Consider the following 19,761-nt stretch of genomic DNA (forward strand, 5'->3'; position numbering starts at 1 on the left):
ATGGAAAAGACGGGCTTTTCAAGAAAATTAAAATACTGACGTTTTTCGGGAAAATTATCATCTCGATTTTGAATATGCTATTAAACATTTATGTGACAGTAATATAACTCACCGAGAAATCGCATGTTCGTTTAATACTAAGCACGTGGTTACCGATATTCATAATGTCATTTATTTTCAGTGAATTCAGAAAAAAATCTGTAAATGACTTTCATTTACACATATTTTCATAACTTGCTTAAAATAAATTAGGTGCTTGCCTAATTACTTGCAATATTAAAATTACGACACTGAATGATGGAGCGAAGAAGGAAAACAGCCTGCATATTTGAAGAAGTCGTTATGTACTGTCCTCAAAATTATTTTAATGTATGATGCGTGAAAACTCTTTCCCAATTTTACTCCCATCCCTTCAGTGTGGTATATATTGGCCCAAGCCAACCAGTGGAAGTTTTTCCTGCAATTAATTTGATAAGCATCTTGCAACCATATTGTTCACTTACTTAAAACTAACCTTTTAGATTAAGCTAACTTTTCTTAGGGAGGCACAATTACAGTTGGAACAATCCTGTTGGTGCTTTTGAATGTAATTATTATAATTGTTGGGATCAGTGGCAACAAATTGCGCCATGTTAGGTGTAGCTTTCCTCACTAGATATAAACACAGTTTATCGTCTGTTTAAACGTTGTGTGAAATATTCTAGAAGTTTTGCATGGGTACTCGAAACAGACGTCAGAAAATATTTGATTTGTACATCTCTTGAGACTCGTTTATTTAAAGTAGCCGATACATTTTGATGAGTCTTAAGTGAATAAGACTGGCAGAACTAAAGACGGGATTTGATCTTTAACCCAAGTCTATCCGGGTTTACAAAAGAGTTAATAGCTTTATAAAATCACGTTGGTTAGGCCTTGGTCCAGATTTCATTGCTTCCAGTAGTCTCTTCCAGTGCTTACAGGTCAAACTTGTACAATTTTGCAATATTCGCCAAATATTCTGTTCTACATGTTTTTAAAGGGGTAGTTCTTTTCGAATTTTGCTACGGATTTACATTTTGATGTAATGTTCTCAACGAATTGTCAAATTCTGCTGTTTTACATTGGTAGAATATAATTAAACGTTAACTATAATGTATTTTGTTCTTAATGCTGAACTTTAACACACCTGTTTCTTTTCATTTTATTTTCATCTCGGTTTTATTTTTTTCCTTTTAAGTTTACATTAATGCAGTTCGATCCCTTGATTATGTCTATGACACATACATTTGGTAAAATTCCTTCACATTCAAATATTTATAACCTGTGTTTCTATTTTATCAAAATCTAAACATTAAAGAACCAAGCTTGTCTGCAAGGAATTACATTCATCGTACACATTTTACGTAGTAACATAAAACAGGGAAGTTTGAGTCTCTACAACCTGGAAGCTTTTAACATCTATCAACGAGTTTACTTATTCTTTTTCATTTCTTTATAACAGATACATTAAGCAAAACCTTAATATTAGATCATGTTTTGTGTTGATTTGTTGAGGTTTCCGCTAAGAACGTAATTAATTTACCTTAGTTAAGGTATTGATATCACGAAGTTATATTTCTGCACCAAAAGTTATGTTAGAATATAGGATTTTGCTCAGAAAGTTGGTTATATGGACGTGACTCCCTAGGTTAATACCAGAAAATGAAAGAGAAGGATTAATGTCCTCTATGGTTCCACAAGCGACTAATAATCGCATTAACAAAACAAAACTGAGGAATATACATAATTTTGATTTTTAAAATTATATATTCAGATGTTCAAGTTCCAGAAATCTTTTATAAACACAAGTTTTAGTGCAGTGGAGTAAGTCCTGGTGCAGGTATAAGATAGGTTGCTTTGTTTTGGTTATGTTAAATCATTGATGTTTTCCTAAGCGCGTCAAAGCAATTCCGTTATTCATTTTCTCTTTATATGTCCGATGTGTTTATATGCAGGTATAGGCATTGTGATCAGGATAAATTAACATTATTTTACTTGTCGTACACTCGTAACAGTTTATCTACCAGTGACCTTATTAAAATACATCAAAAAGGAAACAAGTTATCTTGCATGTGCGCTTTACATTATATGTTATTACGATAAACAATGCAATTCATACGTTGAATGCAGATGTACAATATATTCAAGACGTTAAACAATTTCCTAGTAATTTTGCCGTAGCAATTTATTGTATAGTTATACTAAACCAAAACTTTTAAGTTCGCTTTCTAACATTTATCGACAATATCGGTGGATTTGACCATTCTTAGTTACCTTCACGTTCACGTTTTCCAAGCCTTATTTTGAATTACTCAACGAGTACTATATTTAATGTACTAAGTATTTTTATTATAATCTACCATCAGCCGGGTATATTTTTAAAACAATCAATTAAACTGGCTACTGTTACTGATATAGGGAATTAGCAACATACACTTTATGCTGCAGCAAACATTAGCTTAATGCATAACTGGATTTCACATTCTTTGCACATACGTAGCCGAAAACGTTAAGCTGTAGTCTAAATTCTACTTATTATTTCCTGTATTCTCTTTTTTACATTGCAGACTTGAATTCGCAGTCTGGTTTACGTATGTCTTTGTGTCTTTTAAAACTAAATTGTTTTATAATAACGACTTCAAAAAAGATTAATTCAGTCAGAACAATATAGTAGGTTTCTGCATGCCGTAATTTTGGAGTATGTTGAATTTTGTATCCGTACACTTCTAAAGATTTTGGGTTAACAAAATGTTTATTCTTTTCCTGCAATTATGAAATAAGTGATTTAAATAATTCATTGCAAACTGCAGGCAGTAAGGATTTTAATCGTTTCATTTATTAATTTCAAATTAAATATTTCAGCAACAGAAATTTCAAAATGTTCTTAGTCACATAGTTTTCTAATCCAGTGTTTTCCAAGTGCATATTTTTCAATATTTTCTCCAGTTTTCCACAATCAAGCATTATGTATAAGCGACGTTTATATATCCGTCTGGATATAGTTTAAATAACAATTCAAGTCATTACGGAATGAGTAATAACGATATGAACAAGCAAAATCTGTAACGATCACTGTCGCCAAGGTGTAAACTTTTCCATTAGACACATCAGATAGCAATAAACTTCAATAATATCATCTACAAATACCTTGATGGCAGTATCTTCTTTTAGCAAAAAGAAAGTCCAGCGTATCCAAAAATATGGGATCAGTCAGCTTGTTCGCCTAGGAATTCCTGGTACACAAAACATCAATAGCCACAACTGAACGACAAATGCGCGGATATTTAAATGTCATAAAATGGAAATCACGGTTTAAAGGATATAAATGTTCAGTTTCAAAGTTTTTCCAAGCTTTTGGGATTAGTAAGTATCTCTCTCGCCAGACGCCAGGTTTGTTTTGCTGCGTTTTCCAAAGCGGTATGTGGTTTGCCCTGAAATAAATCTAGATTGGGTAAGAAATAATGTGGACATCTGCGGCACTGAAGGCAGGAGATGAGCTGCAGTAGAATCCCGTTTAGGCGATCTCCCAAACACGACTCGTCCCAGTCCGATTCTCTGGGATGTTTCTCACATTCATAGGAAACGAGTGTTTTCATGTGATAATTATTGAGAGGCTGTCCGGGGAGTTCAAGGTGTCGATCGCGCAAAGTTTTGAGAACAGACAGGCATTTCTTCCGACAGCCCCCTAATAGAAGCCTATTCTCGGCCTCGGCGAACTGTAACACCCAGGCATCGCTCTCGGCTGAGCTCTGTTTGCCAGAAAGGGAGTAACACTCTTTGGAGAGTAAATTGAACCCCTCGGCCTTGACCTCCGCTACCCTGTTCGGCCCAGGCCATGGGATATGAGGCAGCGGCCAGTGCGCCGCGCTCCTCGGCCAAATCCCAGTGCATTTGAAAGCGGGGGTGATCTGCACTATGTAGCGGTCCCTGATCCGAAGTTTCACCTCGCTGGTGTCGGCCACCATCTTCACAACGTCCCGGTAACTACATTTGTCCACGGCCTGAGCCACCAGTGTCTGAAACCTGGAGCGGATCTTACGTGCAGAGAGATATCCCGAAGCCGTAATGAATTCCACCCACAGAGACATGCTCCTTTTACGACCGTCACTTAGCTTCAGCACGGCGCAGCCAGGTAAGGAGCCATCATCCACGAAGTTGAAAACACCCATCTGGTTCAAGTAGAGGACTACCTCGAATTCGGTAGGGGAAATTACCTCCAATCCTTCAAAGCGACTGTCGATTTCGTTCAGCGAGCTGATAAACCGTGGCTCCTGCACTTCCACTTCCTTGAGTACGTCTGACACTACTTTACACACTTCCCTGATGGTTTTGGCTATTGCAGCTTTTCGAGCTTGACACTTCTCATTATAGTATTTGTTCAGGTGGTAGACTAGTTTGGCTTGTGCAGCAATCATATTTGGGCAGAGATCCGGGTTGTACACCGGAGTCTCGCAGTACCCTGACGGATCCAATGCGGCCGGTTTAACAGGCGCCAACTTCAGAAATAGAAATTTTTAAAAAACTGTAAAAGAAGGCGTCGCAAAAAAAAAGCTTCAAATCGTAATCTCCAACGACCAGGCTCATGAAATTTGTTCAGCAGCAATAGCGTACAAATCTGTCACCGCAGTAGCAGCACTAGCCAAACTTGTTTGTTTTCTCTCTCCTCGATCTCTCTCTTTTGTCAAGAAACAGATCAACTGTAGTCCAGTCTGCGCTTCTAAAGCTGCTGATCAGTTTGGAGGAGCATAGATGCTCTGTGGAGTGTAAAATATAAGGCAGGGCCGGGCGTCGGTATCCAATCGCTCTTGGGCTCGTCATTGCCTGCCACTAAATAGAGCTAATTAATCCTAGCATTTATAAAGAACTCAAAGTGGGTGTCTGAGCCCCAAAGAGGGTGTTCAAAAAGCGCAATCGGATTGTCAAAGGAATATTCGAATTTTTGTGTCTGTGTTGTGGATATTATTAGGCAAGAAGCTATTTGGTAATATATAAATAGATGCGGCTGTTGATAGTTAGTTTATCTATTATCCCTCTCATTCTGTTAGGTAGGGCAGTGTTTACAGTTATGAAAGTGTTGTGTTTGTATAGGCAGGTGCTAATGGGTTGTTGTGGCAGTAGGTTCTCGTCACTTTCATAGAAGTAAGAGTGGTTTCATCGGGGCTCTTCATTTGATTGTCAGATTAACAGCTCAAATCCAGTTTTAGAAGGGTTTAAACTGTATAGTATAGCTGTTTTTGAAGTGGCCTCACAGTCAGAAATATTCTACTGCATTAAAAGAATAATAAAAAAATTACATTTTAACAAGCAAAATTGGGTTTTCGAAATATTCACTTTGTAGTCCGTTTTTGAAGGTCTGAAAATTGCACATTCTTAAAAATGCATAAATGATAACGCTGTACGAAAACTCGCTTTATAACAAAATTAACTTTAAAGCCTATCGGTTGTATTTTATGGGTTATTTTGAATGATTGATTCATATTATTTATCCAAACTTGCTTTCGTAAAATTATAATAGCTTTCGGATTTACAGATGCTTTTGGGGCGGGTTAGTTCGTAGCGATGCCATTTTCTGGAGCTCTTGCAATTGGAGAGTTGCTGTTTAGTGCGTCGAAACCGTGCCTGTCATTGCTCTCAATCTGGGGCTGCTGGCGGTGTGATAAAAAGGAGATAATTATGCACCACAAAGTGGGTTGCATTACTGGATATGTCACAGTTTGTAAACCAAAGATAACAACCTGTTTTGTAGGGAGAAGTATTGCAAATGGATAGATATTGATAATTCATTATGATTGTTGTAGATTGAATCGCAGAATGAGCTGGGTTTATGAATTGTAGATCAATTCAAGAAATCCAGTGGCGGAGCTGTTGGCAAAATGTTGTCGATGTTGAAGCTGTTTAAATGAAGGAATAAACATAGTTCGATTTATTAACTTGGTTAACAGGAACATTTGATCTGGTCAAAGGTCAATTTGTAAAACATTTTTACTATTTTCCATCAGCCTTGTACACTACATAGTATTGGTGTATATCGTATTCATATTCATCAAAATCATTTTTTTTATCAGTCTGTTGGATTAGTAAACAACCGTTTGAATAGGAGTTACCGTTGGTATTTAAAATATATATAATCGCGTAGTAATTCTTACATAAATTCGGATGTGTGCGAGTGTTGACTGGTTAAAAGTAAAATTACATTTTGATTTCAAGTTGAATGTTAGTGCTTGATTGGTAATAATGGCTGTTTTTCGGAATCTGGTGATAATGAGGATGTTCGGTTTAGCTGTTATATTTGAAAATAAAGTTATATGGAGCTATGCCTGCGATTGAGGTAACTACATTAATGTCATTTTATGACGCCTCCTGGTTGTTTGTTACTAATTTAATCAAATAGCTTATTAAATAATAATAAAGAAGAATTAGCTACTAAGAATATATTTCAGTTAATTTTAGACTTTCTAGTGGAACTTTTTACATAATGTGTATCATTTTTGTAAAATGACTGTAAATTCTGACATCATGACAGGTATTCTACAATTGCATTGAACATGACATAAGCAAAAAATGTTATGATATAAAACCAGTACAAAGCATGATGTTCTGGTGCACTAGATGGTTAAAAGTCAATATATTTTAAATTCTGTATACCAGCTTCCTGTGTAACTGGATTATGTAGTCCTAGTCTTTTACCTACCCATGCCAACCCCCTCCCCCTGTACACATACACACACACAAAATCAAAATGTGCATCATTCTGTTTCTAGAAATATAGCTTATCTGTTAATGTTCAAAGGAAATAAATCAAATGGTTAAGAAAAAACTTCAGTTACATTTAAAAAGTAACTTTTAGCCTATGCTCTATTTATTATCATGTTTAGTAATAATTGCTGTCAGATTTAGAAAAATTTAAATCTCTAATGTAATTCCTTAAACTTTCAATATACACAATGTTATGTTCAAAAAGATGTAACAAAACTATTCAGAACAAAATAAATTTTCTTCTCCACATTCCCTTTCACTTATTTCTATCTTTTCCCTGCTCCCCATTTTCTTTTTTCAGTCTCTTTCCCTCTTTAGTTCATATTTTAGGTTGGGTAATTTATTGTACATCTTTTTACTTTTCAAAATTTTATTCTTTTCTTTGGCTGTGGGATGCCATGAGAAAAAAAAACTGGTTTGTGATTGTCTGAAAATAGTAGTTCTTGATTCATTTCACTTTATCAGCCCAAGTATGGATTTTGCAGGGTGCATTATTAATACTGTTTCAGGCACCAGTTACAGAATTATATTTGGATTAATTTCAGATTAAATCTGTCACAACCTGAATTTCAGTAAATCACCAAGGAAGGTGGTTAAATTTAAAAGAACAACAGTATACTAACTCTTATGCTCTATTATTAAAAATAATGATGAACAATTGGTTGCAAATCCTTGTAGTTCACTGACCATCAGTGCACTGTTCCACTAGTGTTGTATAATTGGCTACCAGTTATGTTCATCAGAAGATCTGTTCAATTTGTACTGGTTCATATAGAAATGAGTCCACAGAGTATTTTTTAGCAATATAAGTTTTTTTTAAAGTTTCAGTTCAAATTTTAGTATTGTGCATTTAATCAGGGATTCCTTGGTTAATGAAATGAAAATTAAGCAAATAAGTTGTTTAATTTGAATAATGGTTTACCAACTCAATCCTTCTGAAAATGTGAAAATATAATTCATTTATCTTTTATGTTCTAAATGCCCATCAACTTAATAATAACTGAAGAACCCAAGCATATGTTTGTGAGCAGTGGTAGGTGGGGGTCTGGAGGGATGTTGATGGGAGAACTATTTATTTGTAGCTTTGAAACCTTGCATTTTTATCATATAGTACATTTTTTCAGTCCTTATGTGATCACTTTCTTAATTTGGAGTAATTTCTAGCATCCTCACATTTAAAATATATTTCCACACAAAAAACTCCATATTATTAGAGACTTTTTTTAAAAGAACAATATAGCAATTTAAAATGCAGTCCCCAAAATATCTACATTTTTACAATAAATATTGTGATTCAAAAACTTCAGCAGAGGAGATACTATTAATGGTTGTTCAGTAACAACTTTGGCATTATATTCTTTGGGACCTTTACGAGCCACCTTCAGCTTCACAACAGATTAATTTTCAAGTTTTCCTAATAGTTCAATGTACCAAGTGAACATGGTAAACTTAAGAACATATTGACCTATATGTCCAAATCCAGGAGTCAGTAGTTTAAGCTCCAAATTGTATTGCCAGTGTGCACTGCGTGATTCATTTACTGGGGCAAATCAGAGCAAGACAATTGAAAGAAATAGAAACAGATTTTTTATAATTTGTTTTTAGTTTCTGCTCTGGAAAGAAGAACCCCCTTCATGTGTATGTAATGTCATGTCATCATGTGCACATGACATCTTGGCAGCGTAAATTTTCTTCAACTTAGAAGGAAGATTGACATTTGGATTTCTGGAATAATCAATTCACTTCCAATACAAGTACATTTTCAGAAACTGTCACAAATAAATTGCCATTGAATTTTTAAAGAATTCCTACAATTTGCAGGAGAACAATTAATTGAACCTGCAATATCTTGTTAGATTCAATGATACAATTAAGATTGAATGTTTTCACCGAAATCATATTAAATGCACATAGCATTATGTCTTACTGTTGATTTATTTAAATTAATTATTTTCAGATATCTGGTCATTGTGGGAAGCAAGCATTCTATATCCCTCCCTAACTATCCTTAAACTGATCAGCTAACAAATTGATCTAAAGTCACATATAACAACTTGTCCTTAAGGAAATCAGAGAATGAGATAGGTTCTTGTAACAATCTCGTAATAGTTTTGAGGTAATTTACATTCATGATTATGTTCTGTGTTAATTGTCTAAACGTTTATAGCATGTCAACTGTATACGTTTGTTTTCATAAAATAGATTTGGACAGAAAATTTTCCACAGTATTCTTTCATACTATTGTTTAAATGAAACAATATAATTCAATATTATGTACTTCTGTGGTCCAAGAACACGAATGTATATTTAAGCTTATTACAAGAATTAGGGACCAAATTTGAACATCCATGGTAGGTTGTAGTGAAGACATTTGTAGGTTGTGGGGTTGTATTCAAAACTTCTGAATAAGATATTACTTTGCATCTGATTTTAACATAGGAGACAAATCCATTTTCATGAGGTACATTAGTCAGTGAATTCTTAAAAAGAGACTGTTCATACATACTAACTCAAGTTTTATTTTTAACTCCTGCAAGGTAGAATACCCAAATTATGAGAATGCTAGTAAATAAACTGAGGTGTGAATAATTGATTCCATTAGTATATTGGTTCGTCACTGAAACCTAACATGTGGTGCAGCAGAAAGTTGGGAAGGCAAGTGGTATGTTAGTCTTTATTGCTAGAAGATTTTAATACAAGAAAGAAGGTGGTGATGAGCTGCTACCTTGAACTACTGCAGTGCTTCTGGTGAACGTACTACCTCAATGCTGTTTGGGATGAATTTGCAGAACTTAAAGCAATATATTTCCAAGTCAAAATTATATTGAACTTAGAAGCAGCATTGTTCCCGTGCACTTGCTGTGCTTGTTCTCCTGGTGTTAGAGAGGTCTGAGATTGGTTTTGAAAAAGCCTAGGCAATTAAAGATGGTACATACCACAGCCACTTTGCATGGCTGTTGTCAAAAATAAATCTTTAGCTGGGTGGATAGGATGCCTAACAAGTAGACTGCATTATTCTGAAGGATGTCCAGCTTCTTGAGATTTGCAAGAGCTGTACTCATCCAAGCTTCTAATTATATCTTGTAGATCATGGAAAGGCTTTAGTTTCGCTGCAAGATTCTCAGCTTTTGACCTGTTTATGTAGCCACAAGACTTAAGAGACTGGTCTAGTTCAAATTTTGGTCAGGCATGACCACGGGTTGTTAAAAGTGGGGGACTCGGCTGTATTAATATAACTGAATGTCAGAATGTGTGGTTAGACCATTTCAAGCTGGACTTGGTCATTTTGTGAAGTAAATATCATAGAAACATAGAAAATCTACAGCACAATTCAAGCCTTTTGGCCCACAAAGTTCTGCTGAACATGTCCCTAACTTAGAAATTACTAGGCTTACCTATAGCCCTCTATTTTACCAAGCTCCATGTACCTATCTAAAAGTCTCTTAAAAGATCCTATCATATCCACCTCCACCACCATTGCCGGCAGCCCATTTCACGCAGTCACCACTTGCTGAGTAAAAAACTTGCCGCTGACATCTCTGTACCTACTCTCCAGCATCTTAAACCTGTGTCTTCTTGTGGCAGCCATTTTAGCACTGGAAAAAAGCCTCTGACTATCCACATGATCAATGCCTCTCATCATCTTATACACCTCTATCAGGTCACCTCTCATCCTCCTTCGCTCCAAGCAGAAAAGGCCAAATTCACTCAACCTATTCTCATAAGGCATGCTCCCCAATCCAGGCAACGTCCTTGTAAATCTCCTCTGCACCCTTTCTATGGCTTCCACATCCTTCCTGCAGTGAGGCGACCAGAACTGAGCACAGTACTCCAAGTGGGGTCTGACCAGGGTCCTATATAGCTGCAACATCACCTCTCGGCTCCTAAATTCAATTCCACGATTGATGAAGGCCAATATACCATATGCCTTCTTAACCACAGAGTCAATGTGCGCAGCTGCTTTGAGCGTCCTATGGACTTGGACCCCAAGATCCCTCTGATCCTCCACACTGCCAAAGAGTCTTACCATTAATACTATATTTTGCCATCATATTTGACCTACCAAAATGTACCACTTCACACTTATCTGGGTTGAACTCCATCTGCCACTTCTTAGCCCAGTTTTGCATCCAATCAATGTCCCACTGTAACCTCTGACAGCCCTCCACACTATCCACAACACCTCCAACCTTTATGTCATCAGCAAAATTACTCAACCATCCCTCCACTTCCTCATCCAGGTCATTTATAAAAATCATGAAGAGTAGGGGTCCCAGAACAGATCCCTGAGGCACACCACTGGTCACTGATCTCCATGCAGAATATGACCCTTCGACAACCACTCTTTGCCTTCTGTGGGCAAGCCAGTTCTGGATCCACAAAGCAATGTCTCCTTGGAGCTAATGCCTCCTTACTTTTTCAATAAGCCTTGCATGGGGTACCTTATCAAATGCCTTGCTGAAATCCATATACACTACATCTACTGCTCTTCCTTCATCAATGTGTTTAGTCACATCCTCAAAAAATACAATCAGGCTCGTAAGGCACGACCTGCCCTTGACAAAGCCATGCTGACTACTCCTAATCATATTATACCTCTCTAAATGTACATAAATCCTACCTCTCAGGATCTTCTCCATCAACTTATCAACCACTGAGGTAAGACTCACTGGTCTATAATTTCCTGGGCTATCTCTACTCCCTTTCATGAATAAAGGAACAACATCCGCAACCCTCCAATTCTCCGGCACCTTTCACCTTTTCACCAGAGGCTCAGCAATCTTCTCCCTCGCCTCCCACAGTAGCCTGGGGTACATTTCATCCAGTCTCGGTGACTTAACTAACTTAATGCTTTCCAAAAGCTCCAGCACATCCTCTTTCTTAATATCTACATGTTCAAGCTTTTCAATCTGCTGCAAGTCATCACTACAATCACTAAAATCCTTTTCCATAATGAATACTGAAGTAAAGTGCTTCTGCTATTTCCTCCAGTTCCATACACACTTTCCCACTGTCACACTTGATGGGTCCTATTATTTCACATCTTACCCTCTTGTTTTTCACATACTTGTAGAATACCTTGGGGTTTCAAGCAACACACACAAAATGCTGGTGGAACACCTGTCATAGAGAAAGTTCTCTATGCCTGTCCCCCCTCTCACACTGTCTATAAGTTTTCTCTATTTGTGAGCTAACCTCCTCTTCCCCAGTCTCTTCAGTTCAGTTCCCACCCCCAACAATTCTAGTTTAAACTCTTATTTGCCACTTATCATTGTATGCCAGAATGTTGCCTCAGTTTTGACTCATGCGAGCATGGGTTGTGAATAGTTTGAAATGGAATTGAACATTGTGCAATTGTCAGCAAATATTCACATTTCTGACCTTATTAAGGAAGGGAAGCCATGGATGAATCATGTAATGATGGCTGATGGGTAGGTATTGCCTTGCAGAACTCTGCAATGATGCCATAAGCTAGTGATGATTGATCTTTGACAATCTCGACCAACTTACTTTGTGCAAGATATAATTCCAGCCACAGGTTCTGTATTATTTCAGTTTTGCCTGGTCACCTTTATGCCACAGTAAATGCTGCCTCGACATCAAGTGCTATCATATTGGCTTTACTTCAAGAATTCAGCTCTTTGGTCCTTGTTTGGACCAAGCCAGGAAGTGAGTGATTCTGGCAAAACTGAACTAGTTTATTGGTGCATAGTTTATTGGTGAGCAAGTACTGCTGATAGTATTGTTGATGACAGCTTCCATCAGTTTGCTGATGATTGATAGTAGACTGGTTTGGCAGTTTGGATTTGTCCTGCTTTTTGTGAACAGAGCATTCATGGGCAATTTTCCACATTGCCGGGTAGATGTCAGAGTTGTAATCGTATTGCATTAGCTTAGCAAGATATGTGGCTGGTTCTGGAGTGTGGTCTTCAGTCCTATAGCTGGAACATTGTCTCGACCCAGTGCTCTCAGTAATATGTGGAATGAATCAAATTGGCTGAAGACTGACTTTTGTAATGCTGAAGGTCTCTTGAGGAAGTCTTGGTGAGAGTAAACCTGGGGTATTAAGCACAATTTTGGATATTTGGATTAGGCTGTTGAGGCTGACTTCTTCATACAGAGGGTGGTGAATCTTTGGAACTACCCACCTGGAGTGTTGTGGAAACTGTCAATGCATTCAATATACTTGTATTTAAAAAGCTGGATGTGTTAAAATATAAATGATTGCCTCTCTTGCTCAAACACATTTAAAAACTGTTAAGATTTCAATATATTTTTAAAAGTTAAGTATCATAATTTAAAAAAAAACTTAGCTAAATACATTTAACAATACTTGTAAATACTTCAAGATATTTTGGTTAGTTTAATGCTCTTGGAAGAATGCAACTTCCCTTTCCATTGGCTTTAATTTAGTCCAATCAGGTACGGAATTCAAGAACTTATTCTCCATTATAAATGCAAAGGAATCCATTTTGTTGGCAAATGTTGAATAACCATTTACTGGTTTAAGTGGAAGCGAGTCTGGGACTTCTGTGCATGCAGTAACCTGAACAGCTGTCTGCTTGAGAGGTATAGTGTAAGACTGAACTGACAGAATAGGCATTCTGAAATTGTCTGGAAATTTTTGACTTCTGCATTTCACAATACAGTACATGCACATACACAAATCCTAAACTTCCATGCAAACTGGTAAACGTTGGCTGTTTTTTTAGGACTGCCAATTATTACCAACATAGTTCCAGGGCAAAATGTTTCTTATAGAGTCACAAAACTATTTAATTGGTCAAATTTTTTGGGAGCCTATCAAACACAAAATCAAGGACCCCTCACCACCCAGAGCATGCTGTTTTCTTGCTGCTGCCATTGGGAAGGAGATACAGAAGCTTTAGATCCCATACCACTAGGATTAGGAACAATTATAACCTTCAACTAACAGGCTCCTGAACCGGCATAGATAACTTTTCTCAACACTGAACTAATTCCAAAACCACTTTCAATTGGTTTTCAATTGGTTTCAACACTCACTTTCAAGGACTCTATAACTCTTGCTCTCAGTATTATTTATTTATTTATTTTTGTATTTGTACAGTTTGTCTTCTTTTGCACATTGATTATTTGCCAGTCTTTGTTTATGTGTAGTTTTTATTGATTCTGTCATATTTCTTTGTTGTCCAATTATGAATGCCTGCAAGAAAATAAATCTCACGGTAGCATATGGTAACATTTATGCACTTTAATAATAAATTTACTTTGACGTTTGATTATCAGACATTTATCACAAGAAATCGATAAACTGGAATTTTCCACTCAGTAAAAAGAAATTCTATCAGATCATTTGCTCACATTGTTTACATGAAAGATATTTCACTTTTATGTTTCATTTTTAAGATATCTGCACAATTTACTAGTGGAAAAATAGGATAATGAACAAATCTTACTTATCTGTTCTGCTGCAGAGAACATGAATACTACTTTAATTTCTGGGTTTAAGTTTTTTCCAGTGCATTGATAGTATGTTATCTCTGTCATCTTGACATCCAGAGTAAATAATTGCTCTTTGCAGGAATTGAACACCATTATAAATGTCTTGTTTGCTTGAATTTTCATAGTATAACGTAAAATACTATTTTTTGCAGTAAGGTTTGATATTCTCTTGTTTATTTCACACTCTTTTCACTAGATCAAAAAAAGGGAAATGGGCAGTATACACAAGAAAGACTATAAGTATAACAGTGAAATCGAGTACACAAAGAGATTTATTGACTACCTTCTACTGAAACCAAGGCATATGTTCAGACATTCTTTAACTTTTATTGTCTTTCCTCAGACCATATTACCGTAGATAATTCTTTAAGCATTTTCACCAATCCAGTTCATTTCTTCCCATATCATAAAATGACTGTGATTACTTTAGAGTTTTGCACCTCTTAATTTGCCACACCTGTACTAGGTGATAAAGGTTCAGTGCCATAGTGAATTTGTTAAAGTTAAATACTGCATTACTGAGCATTTGTGGTCACATCATAGAACTGACCTCCAGTAATGAATCTGTGCCTGCAGATGATCAGATTCATTTATTATCCGTGTACCTTGAAGCAGCGTGGAATGCCATTTTCTCTTCGGTTGATATTAATATTCATCTTCATATTGAGCATATTTAAGAATCACAATACTGAAATAGACTTGGTATGATAGATATCCATCCATTTAAATCTGGATAAGATTTTAGAATCTGCAAGTTTTAACATTCGTGCAGAAAATAAAGCTTTAGCATGTGCTTTTTAATGGTTAAAATACTATTCCATGAAGTCCTTTGAAAGTCTGGAATTTTACACTGGATTTGATTAAACAAGATACAATTTACTGCATTGGTTAACTTTTTTGGGGGCCTGGGCATCTCTGGCATAGCAAGTGTCTCTTGCTTCTTTCTGATTTCCCTTGAGAAGGTGAAGGTGAGCAGCTTCTTAAATGACTGCATTTGGTGAAGGGATTTCATGGTGCTATCAAGCAGGAAGTTTCAGGATTTAGACCCTTAAGCAATGAGGAGTTTGTAGTATATTTCTTGGTCAAGGTAGTGTGACTCAGATCCAGCAGGTGGTAGTGTTCCTATGATTGGTATTGGGAAGTAATCACAGTACATTTTTCAGACAGCATATATCAGTGCTGAAAAGAACAAATGTTTGGGACGATGGATGGGGTGTAAATCAAGTAGGCTGCTTTGTCCAGATTGCTAGCAAGTTTCTTGAGATTCGTTACATCCTAACTGATCTGAAGAATATTTCACCATATCCTGATGGGAAGGCTTTGGAGCATCAGGATGTGAGTTACTCTTCACAAGATACTCAGCTCTGACTTGTTCATCTAGCCATGAGATTCCTGTGGCTGTTTCAGCTGAGTTTTTGGCCACTGGTGATCCCGAGGATGTTGTGGTTGGGGACTCAGCAAAAGTAATGCCATGTGAAGGTAGGTGGTTAGTCTCTCTCGTGTTGGAAATGGTTAGTGTCTGACACTTTTGCCATATATCAGCCAATGCTTGAATGTTGTCAAAATCCTGCTGCATGCAAGGATGAGCTGTTCCATTTGCTGAGGAGACGGAATTTGGACATCAGCAAATACTTCCTTGCCCCCAACTTTTTGAAGAGAGGAAAGTTATTGCAGCTGAAGATGGTTGGGTTTGGAACACAGCTCTGAAGTACTCTTACAAAGCTACCATAGAACCAGTGTTTTTGATGTCAAAAAAGTGCAACAATTTTGTGCAAGTTGAGTTTCCAACAGCCTTTCCTTCTGATGCCATAGATAATAGCTTTAGAGAACTTTTGAGGCTAAGCTTGGTCAAATGCTGCCATGATTGAAGGGCAGCCATTAGGGTTAGGGTTAGGTACAGGAGACCATACAGTGAGCATCAGATACAGTAGATGACACCAACAGACTCAGAGGTGAAGTGTTGCCTCACATGGAAGGACTGTTTGGGGCCCTGAATGGTTGTGAGGGAGGAGGTGTAGGGGCAGGTATGGCAGTTGTTCACCTTGCAAGGGTAAGTACCAGGAGGGAGATTCATGGGGAGGAATGAATGGACACCCAGGATGAGCGATCCCAGTGGAAAGCAGAAAGTGAGGTGGAGGGAAAAATGTGTTTGGTGGGATCCTGTTGGAGATGGCAGAAATTATGGAGAATTATGTGATGGCTGCAGTGGCTGCTGGGGTGGCAGGTGAGGACAAGAAGAACCCTATCCCTGGTGGGGTGGCGAGAGGATGGGGTGAGGGCAGAAGTGCATGAAATGGGCTTCTGCAGATTTTCTCGTCAATTTGCTAGATTAGCTGGATTTGTTCTTCTTTTTGTGAACAGTACCTGGGCACATTGTACAGTAGATGTGAGTTCTGGAAGCAGTTTGGCCATAGATGTAGCTGGTCTGGAGCACAGGCCTTCAGTACTAGAGCTAGAATTTTGTTTGGTCCCGTAATGTTTATTGTATCCAGGCCTATGACTGCCTTATATTACTGTGTGCCGTTTCAGGATCATCTGTTTTAGATACTGGGTCTTTCCTCAATGGCAATCAGCATATTCATAAAAAATAAGGATGGCTTAAAAACATGGTACTGTGCTTTGTCATCAGTTGAGGATTCATAATCACAATTAATAAATGACAGTTGACATTTTGGACATTGCAAATGTGTTAACTTGAAGTTACGATCAAGTTTCAGCACTCATTGTCATCTTCTTTCCTAACCGGGAAGTTTCAAGTCCATTGAGTATCCCTACTTTCTCAAACTTTTTTATGAATAATATTTCAGTCTATTATTTGTCAAGAATTTCTAAATAGTTTGTAATTCTTTCATAATCCATGCATTTTCTAATTTCAAGCAATGAGGTCCTCCAAGGAATTCCCTTGTTGCCTTATTCCACAGTCAAAATGATGCTTCACTATCTTAGCCGCTACCTTTCTGCCTTATGCTAAATAAAAAGATCATTATCTCTAATCCATTACATAAGTTTAATAAGAGGAGTTTTATGCAATAATAAAATATATACATTTTAACAAGTATTGTAAGTATTAATAACTTAAATTTGTAAAGTAGATGTCAATGTTGTAACTGAACCAATCTTCCACTTCAAGTTTCTTGAAAATTTCATTTTTTCTTTTTGGTTCAGTGGCATACCTTATTTTTATTGGCACCACGATATAAAACCAGCATACCAGATTGACAGCCCATTGGTCGGTTTCATGTTTCAATGTACATGTTAATAATAATCTTGAATCTTGATCTTGATTGTCAAATTGGCACAATGTTTAGAACCTTAGAACCATAGAACACGACAGCACAGAAAACAGACCATTCGGCCCTTCTAGTCTATGCCAAAACTTTATTCTGCTAGTCCCATTGACCTGCACCCAGTCTGTAACCCTCCAGACCTCTCCCATCCATGTATCTATCCAATTTATTCTTAAAACTTAAGAATGAGCCCACATATACCGCGTCAGATGGCAGCTCATTTCACACTCACACCATTCTCTGAGTGAAGAAGTTCCCCCTAAAGCCATGTCCTCTCGTATTTATCTCTCCTATTCTAAGTCGAAAGAGCCTACTCGCATTTACTCTGTCTATTCCCCCTTAATTTTGTAAACCTCTATCAAATCCCCTCTCATTCTTCTATGCTCCAAGGAATGAAGTCCTAACCTGTTCAATCTTTCCCTGTAACTCAACTCCTGAAGACCTGGCAACATCCTAGTAAACCTTCTCTGCACTCTTTCAATCTTACTGATATCCATCCTATAGTTAGGTGACCAGAACTGTGCACAATACTCCAAATTTGACCTCACCAATGTCTTATACAACCTCACCATAACATCCCAACTTCTATACTCAGTACTTTGATTTATGAATGCCAGGATGCCAAAAGCCTTCTTTACAACCCTGTCTACCTGTGACACCACTTTCAGGGAATTATGTATCTGAACTCCCAGATCCCTTTGTTCCTCCACACTCCTCAGTGCCCTACCATTTACTGTGTTTGTCCCACCTTGATTTGTCCTTTCAAAATGCAACACCTCACACTAATCTGCATTAAATTCCATCTGCCATTTTCTGGCCCATTTTTCCAGTTGGTCCAGATCCCTCTGCAAGCTTTGAAAGCCTTCCTCACTGTCCACAACGCCTCCAATCTTAGTGTCATCAGCAAACTTCGTGATCCAATTTACTACATCATCATCTAGATCATTGATATAGACAACAAACAACAATGGTCCCAGCACAGATCCCTGAGGCACACCACTAGTCACAGGCCTCCAGTCTATGAAGCAATGATCCACTACCACTCTCTGTCTTCTCCCACAAAGCCAATTTCAAATCCAGTTTGCAACCTCTCCATGGATACCTAATGTCTGAACCTTCTGAACTAACCTCCCATGTGGGACCTTGTCAAATGCCTTACTAAAGTCTATGTATACAACATCCACAGCCTTTCCTTCATCTATTTTCTTGGTAACCTCCTCAAAAAAACTCTACAAGATTCATTAAACACGATCTGACATGCACAAAGCCATGCTGACTATCCTTAATCAGCCCTTGGCTGTCCAAATACTTGTATATCCGATCTCTCAGAACGCCTTCCAATAATTTACTGACTACTGATATTAGGCTCACCAGCCTGTAATTACCTGGTTTACTCTTGAAGCCTTTCTTGAACAACAGAACAACATGAGCTATCCTCCAATTCTCTGGCACTGCACCTGTGGCTGTTCATTTTAAATATTTTTGCCAGGGCCCCTGCAATTTCTACACTAGTCTCTCTCAAGGTCTGAGGAAATATCATGTCAGGCCCGGGGGATTTATCTATTTCCATTTTCCTTGAAGTAGAATTGACAGTCAAGACGTTCTTAAACATCATGTATCAACCAACCATTATCTTTCATGTAGCTTTTAAAAATATGACCCAATTGAGTTAGAAATTAGACAGAGCAGCTTGTTTATGCACTATTACTGCCCTTAGGGGTTCTTATTTGGTTCTGTGGCTTAAGCTGTACTTGTGACATAAAGTGCACCAGATAATTTGGTAAAGGCATCACTAGTATACAGGGTTTATATCAATTTGTAATCAGAGTAGGGTTTTTTTTTGCAAATTATCGTACCAGACAACACCCTCTGCTAAATTTGTACACATGTATTGAGCAATGGTAAAGCTTCCTGTCTTCCTCCTCCATCTCTTGTCTCCTCTTCCCCAGCACCAGCAGAGATCCTCAACTACTTACAGGTTTTATGGTGTTTAATTTCTTCCTGCTATTACATTTTAGTATTTTAGTTATTTTGTTTAAAATTTTCAAATCTGCAGGAAATGCTGTGATGGTTGTTGAGATGCGTTATTAACCACATAATGTAGGCAAAAATTAAACACCATGAAACACGTGAGTAGCTGAGGATTTCTGCTGATCTGCATAATTCTGTAGTTTTCAGTTTTGGGTGCACCAGCAAACCTTGGGCAATCTAAATG

General features: G+C 37.4%; 2 protein-coding genes and 1 long non-coding RNA gene across 6 annotated transcripts in view; 1 reads left to right on the forward strand and 2 right to left on the reverse strand.

The window, feature by feature from the left end:
• Positions 1 to 19,761, forward strand: part of nbeaa (neurobeachin a) — a 772,475-nt gene that overhangs the window by 570,421 nt on the left and 182,293 nt on the right. The gene's annotated exons all lie outside the window — the stretch shown is intronic.
• LOC140726903 (putative nucleotidyltransferase MAB21L1) lies at positions 1,233 to 4,809 on the reverse strand. Its single transcript, XM_073043889.1, has one exon. The coding sequence runs from the start codon at positions 4,431 to 4,433 to the stop codon at positions 3,354 to 3,356; it is 1,080 nt and encodes a 359-aa protein (XP_072899990.1). The 5' UTR covers positions 4,434 to 4,809; the 3' UTR covers positions 1,233 to 3,353.
• Positions 13,868 to 19,761, reverse strand: part of LOC140726905 (uncharacterized) — a 33,057-nt gene continuing 27,163 nt past the window's right edge. The window contains exon 3 of the long non-coding RNA XR_012098753.1: positions 13,868 to 13,960. This is a non-coding gene — a long non-coding RNA (uncharacterized lncRNA). The remainder of the gene's footprint in view (positions 13,961 to 19,761) is intronic.

Source organism: Hemitrygon akajei, chromosome 4 (genome assembly GCF_048418815.1).
Source record: "Hemitrygon akajei chromosome 4, sHemAka1.3, whole genome shotgun sequence".
In the NCBI taxonomy this organism is placed as follows: domain Eukaryota; kingdom Metazoa; phylum Chordata; class Chondrichthyes; order Myliobatiformes; family Dasyatidae; genus Hemitrygon; species Hemitrygon akajei.

What these genes read in the sequence shown, in the direction of transcription:
- LOC140726903 (XM_073043889.1), bottom strand. Translation starts at nt 4,433, where the DNA reads ATGATTGCTGCACAAGCCAAACTAGTCTACCACCTGAACAAATACTAT.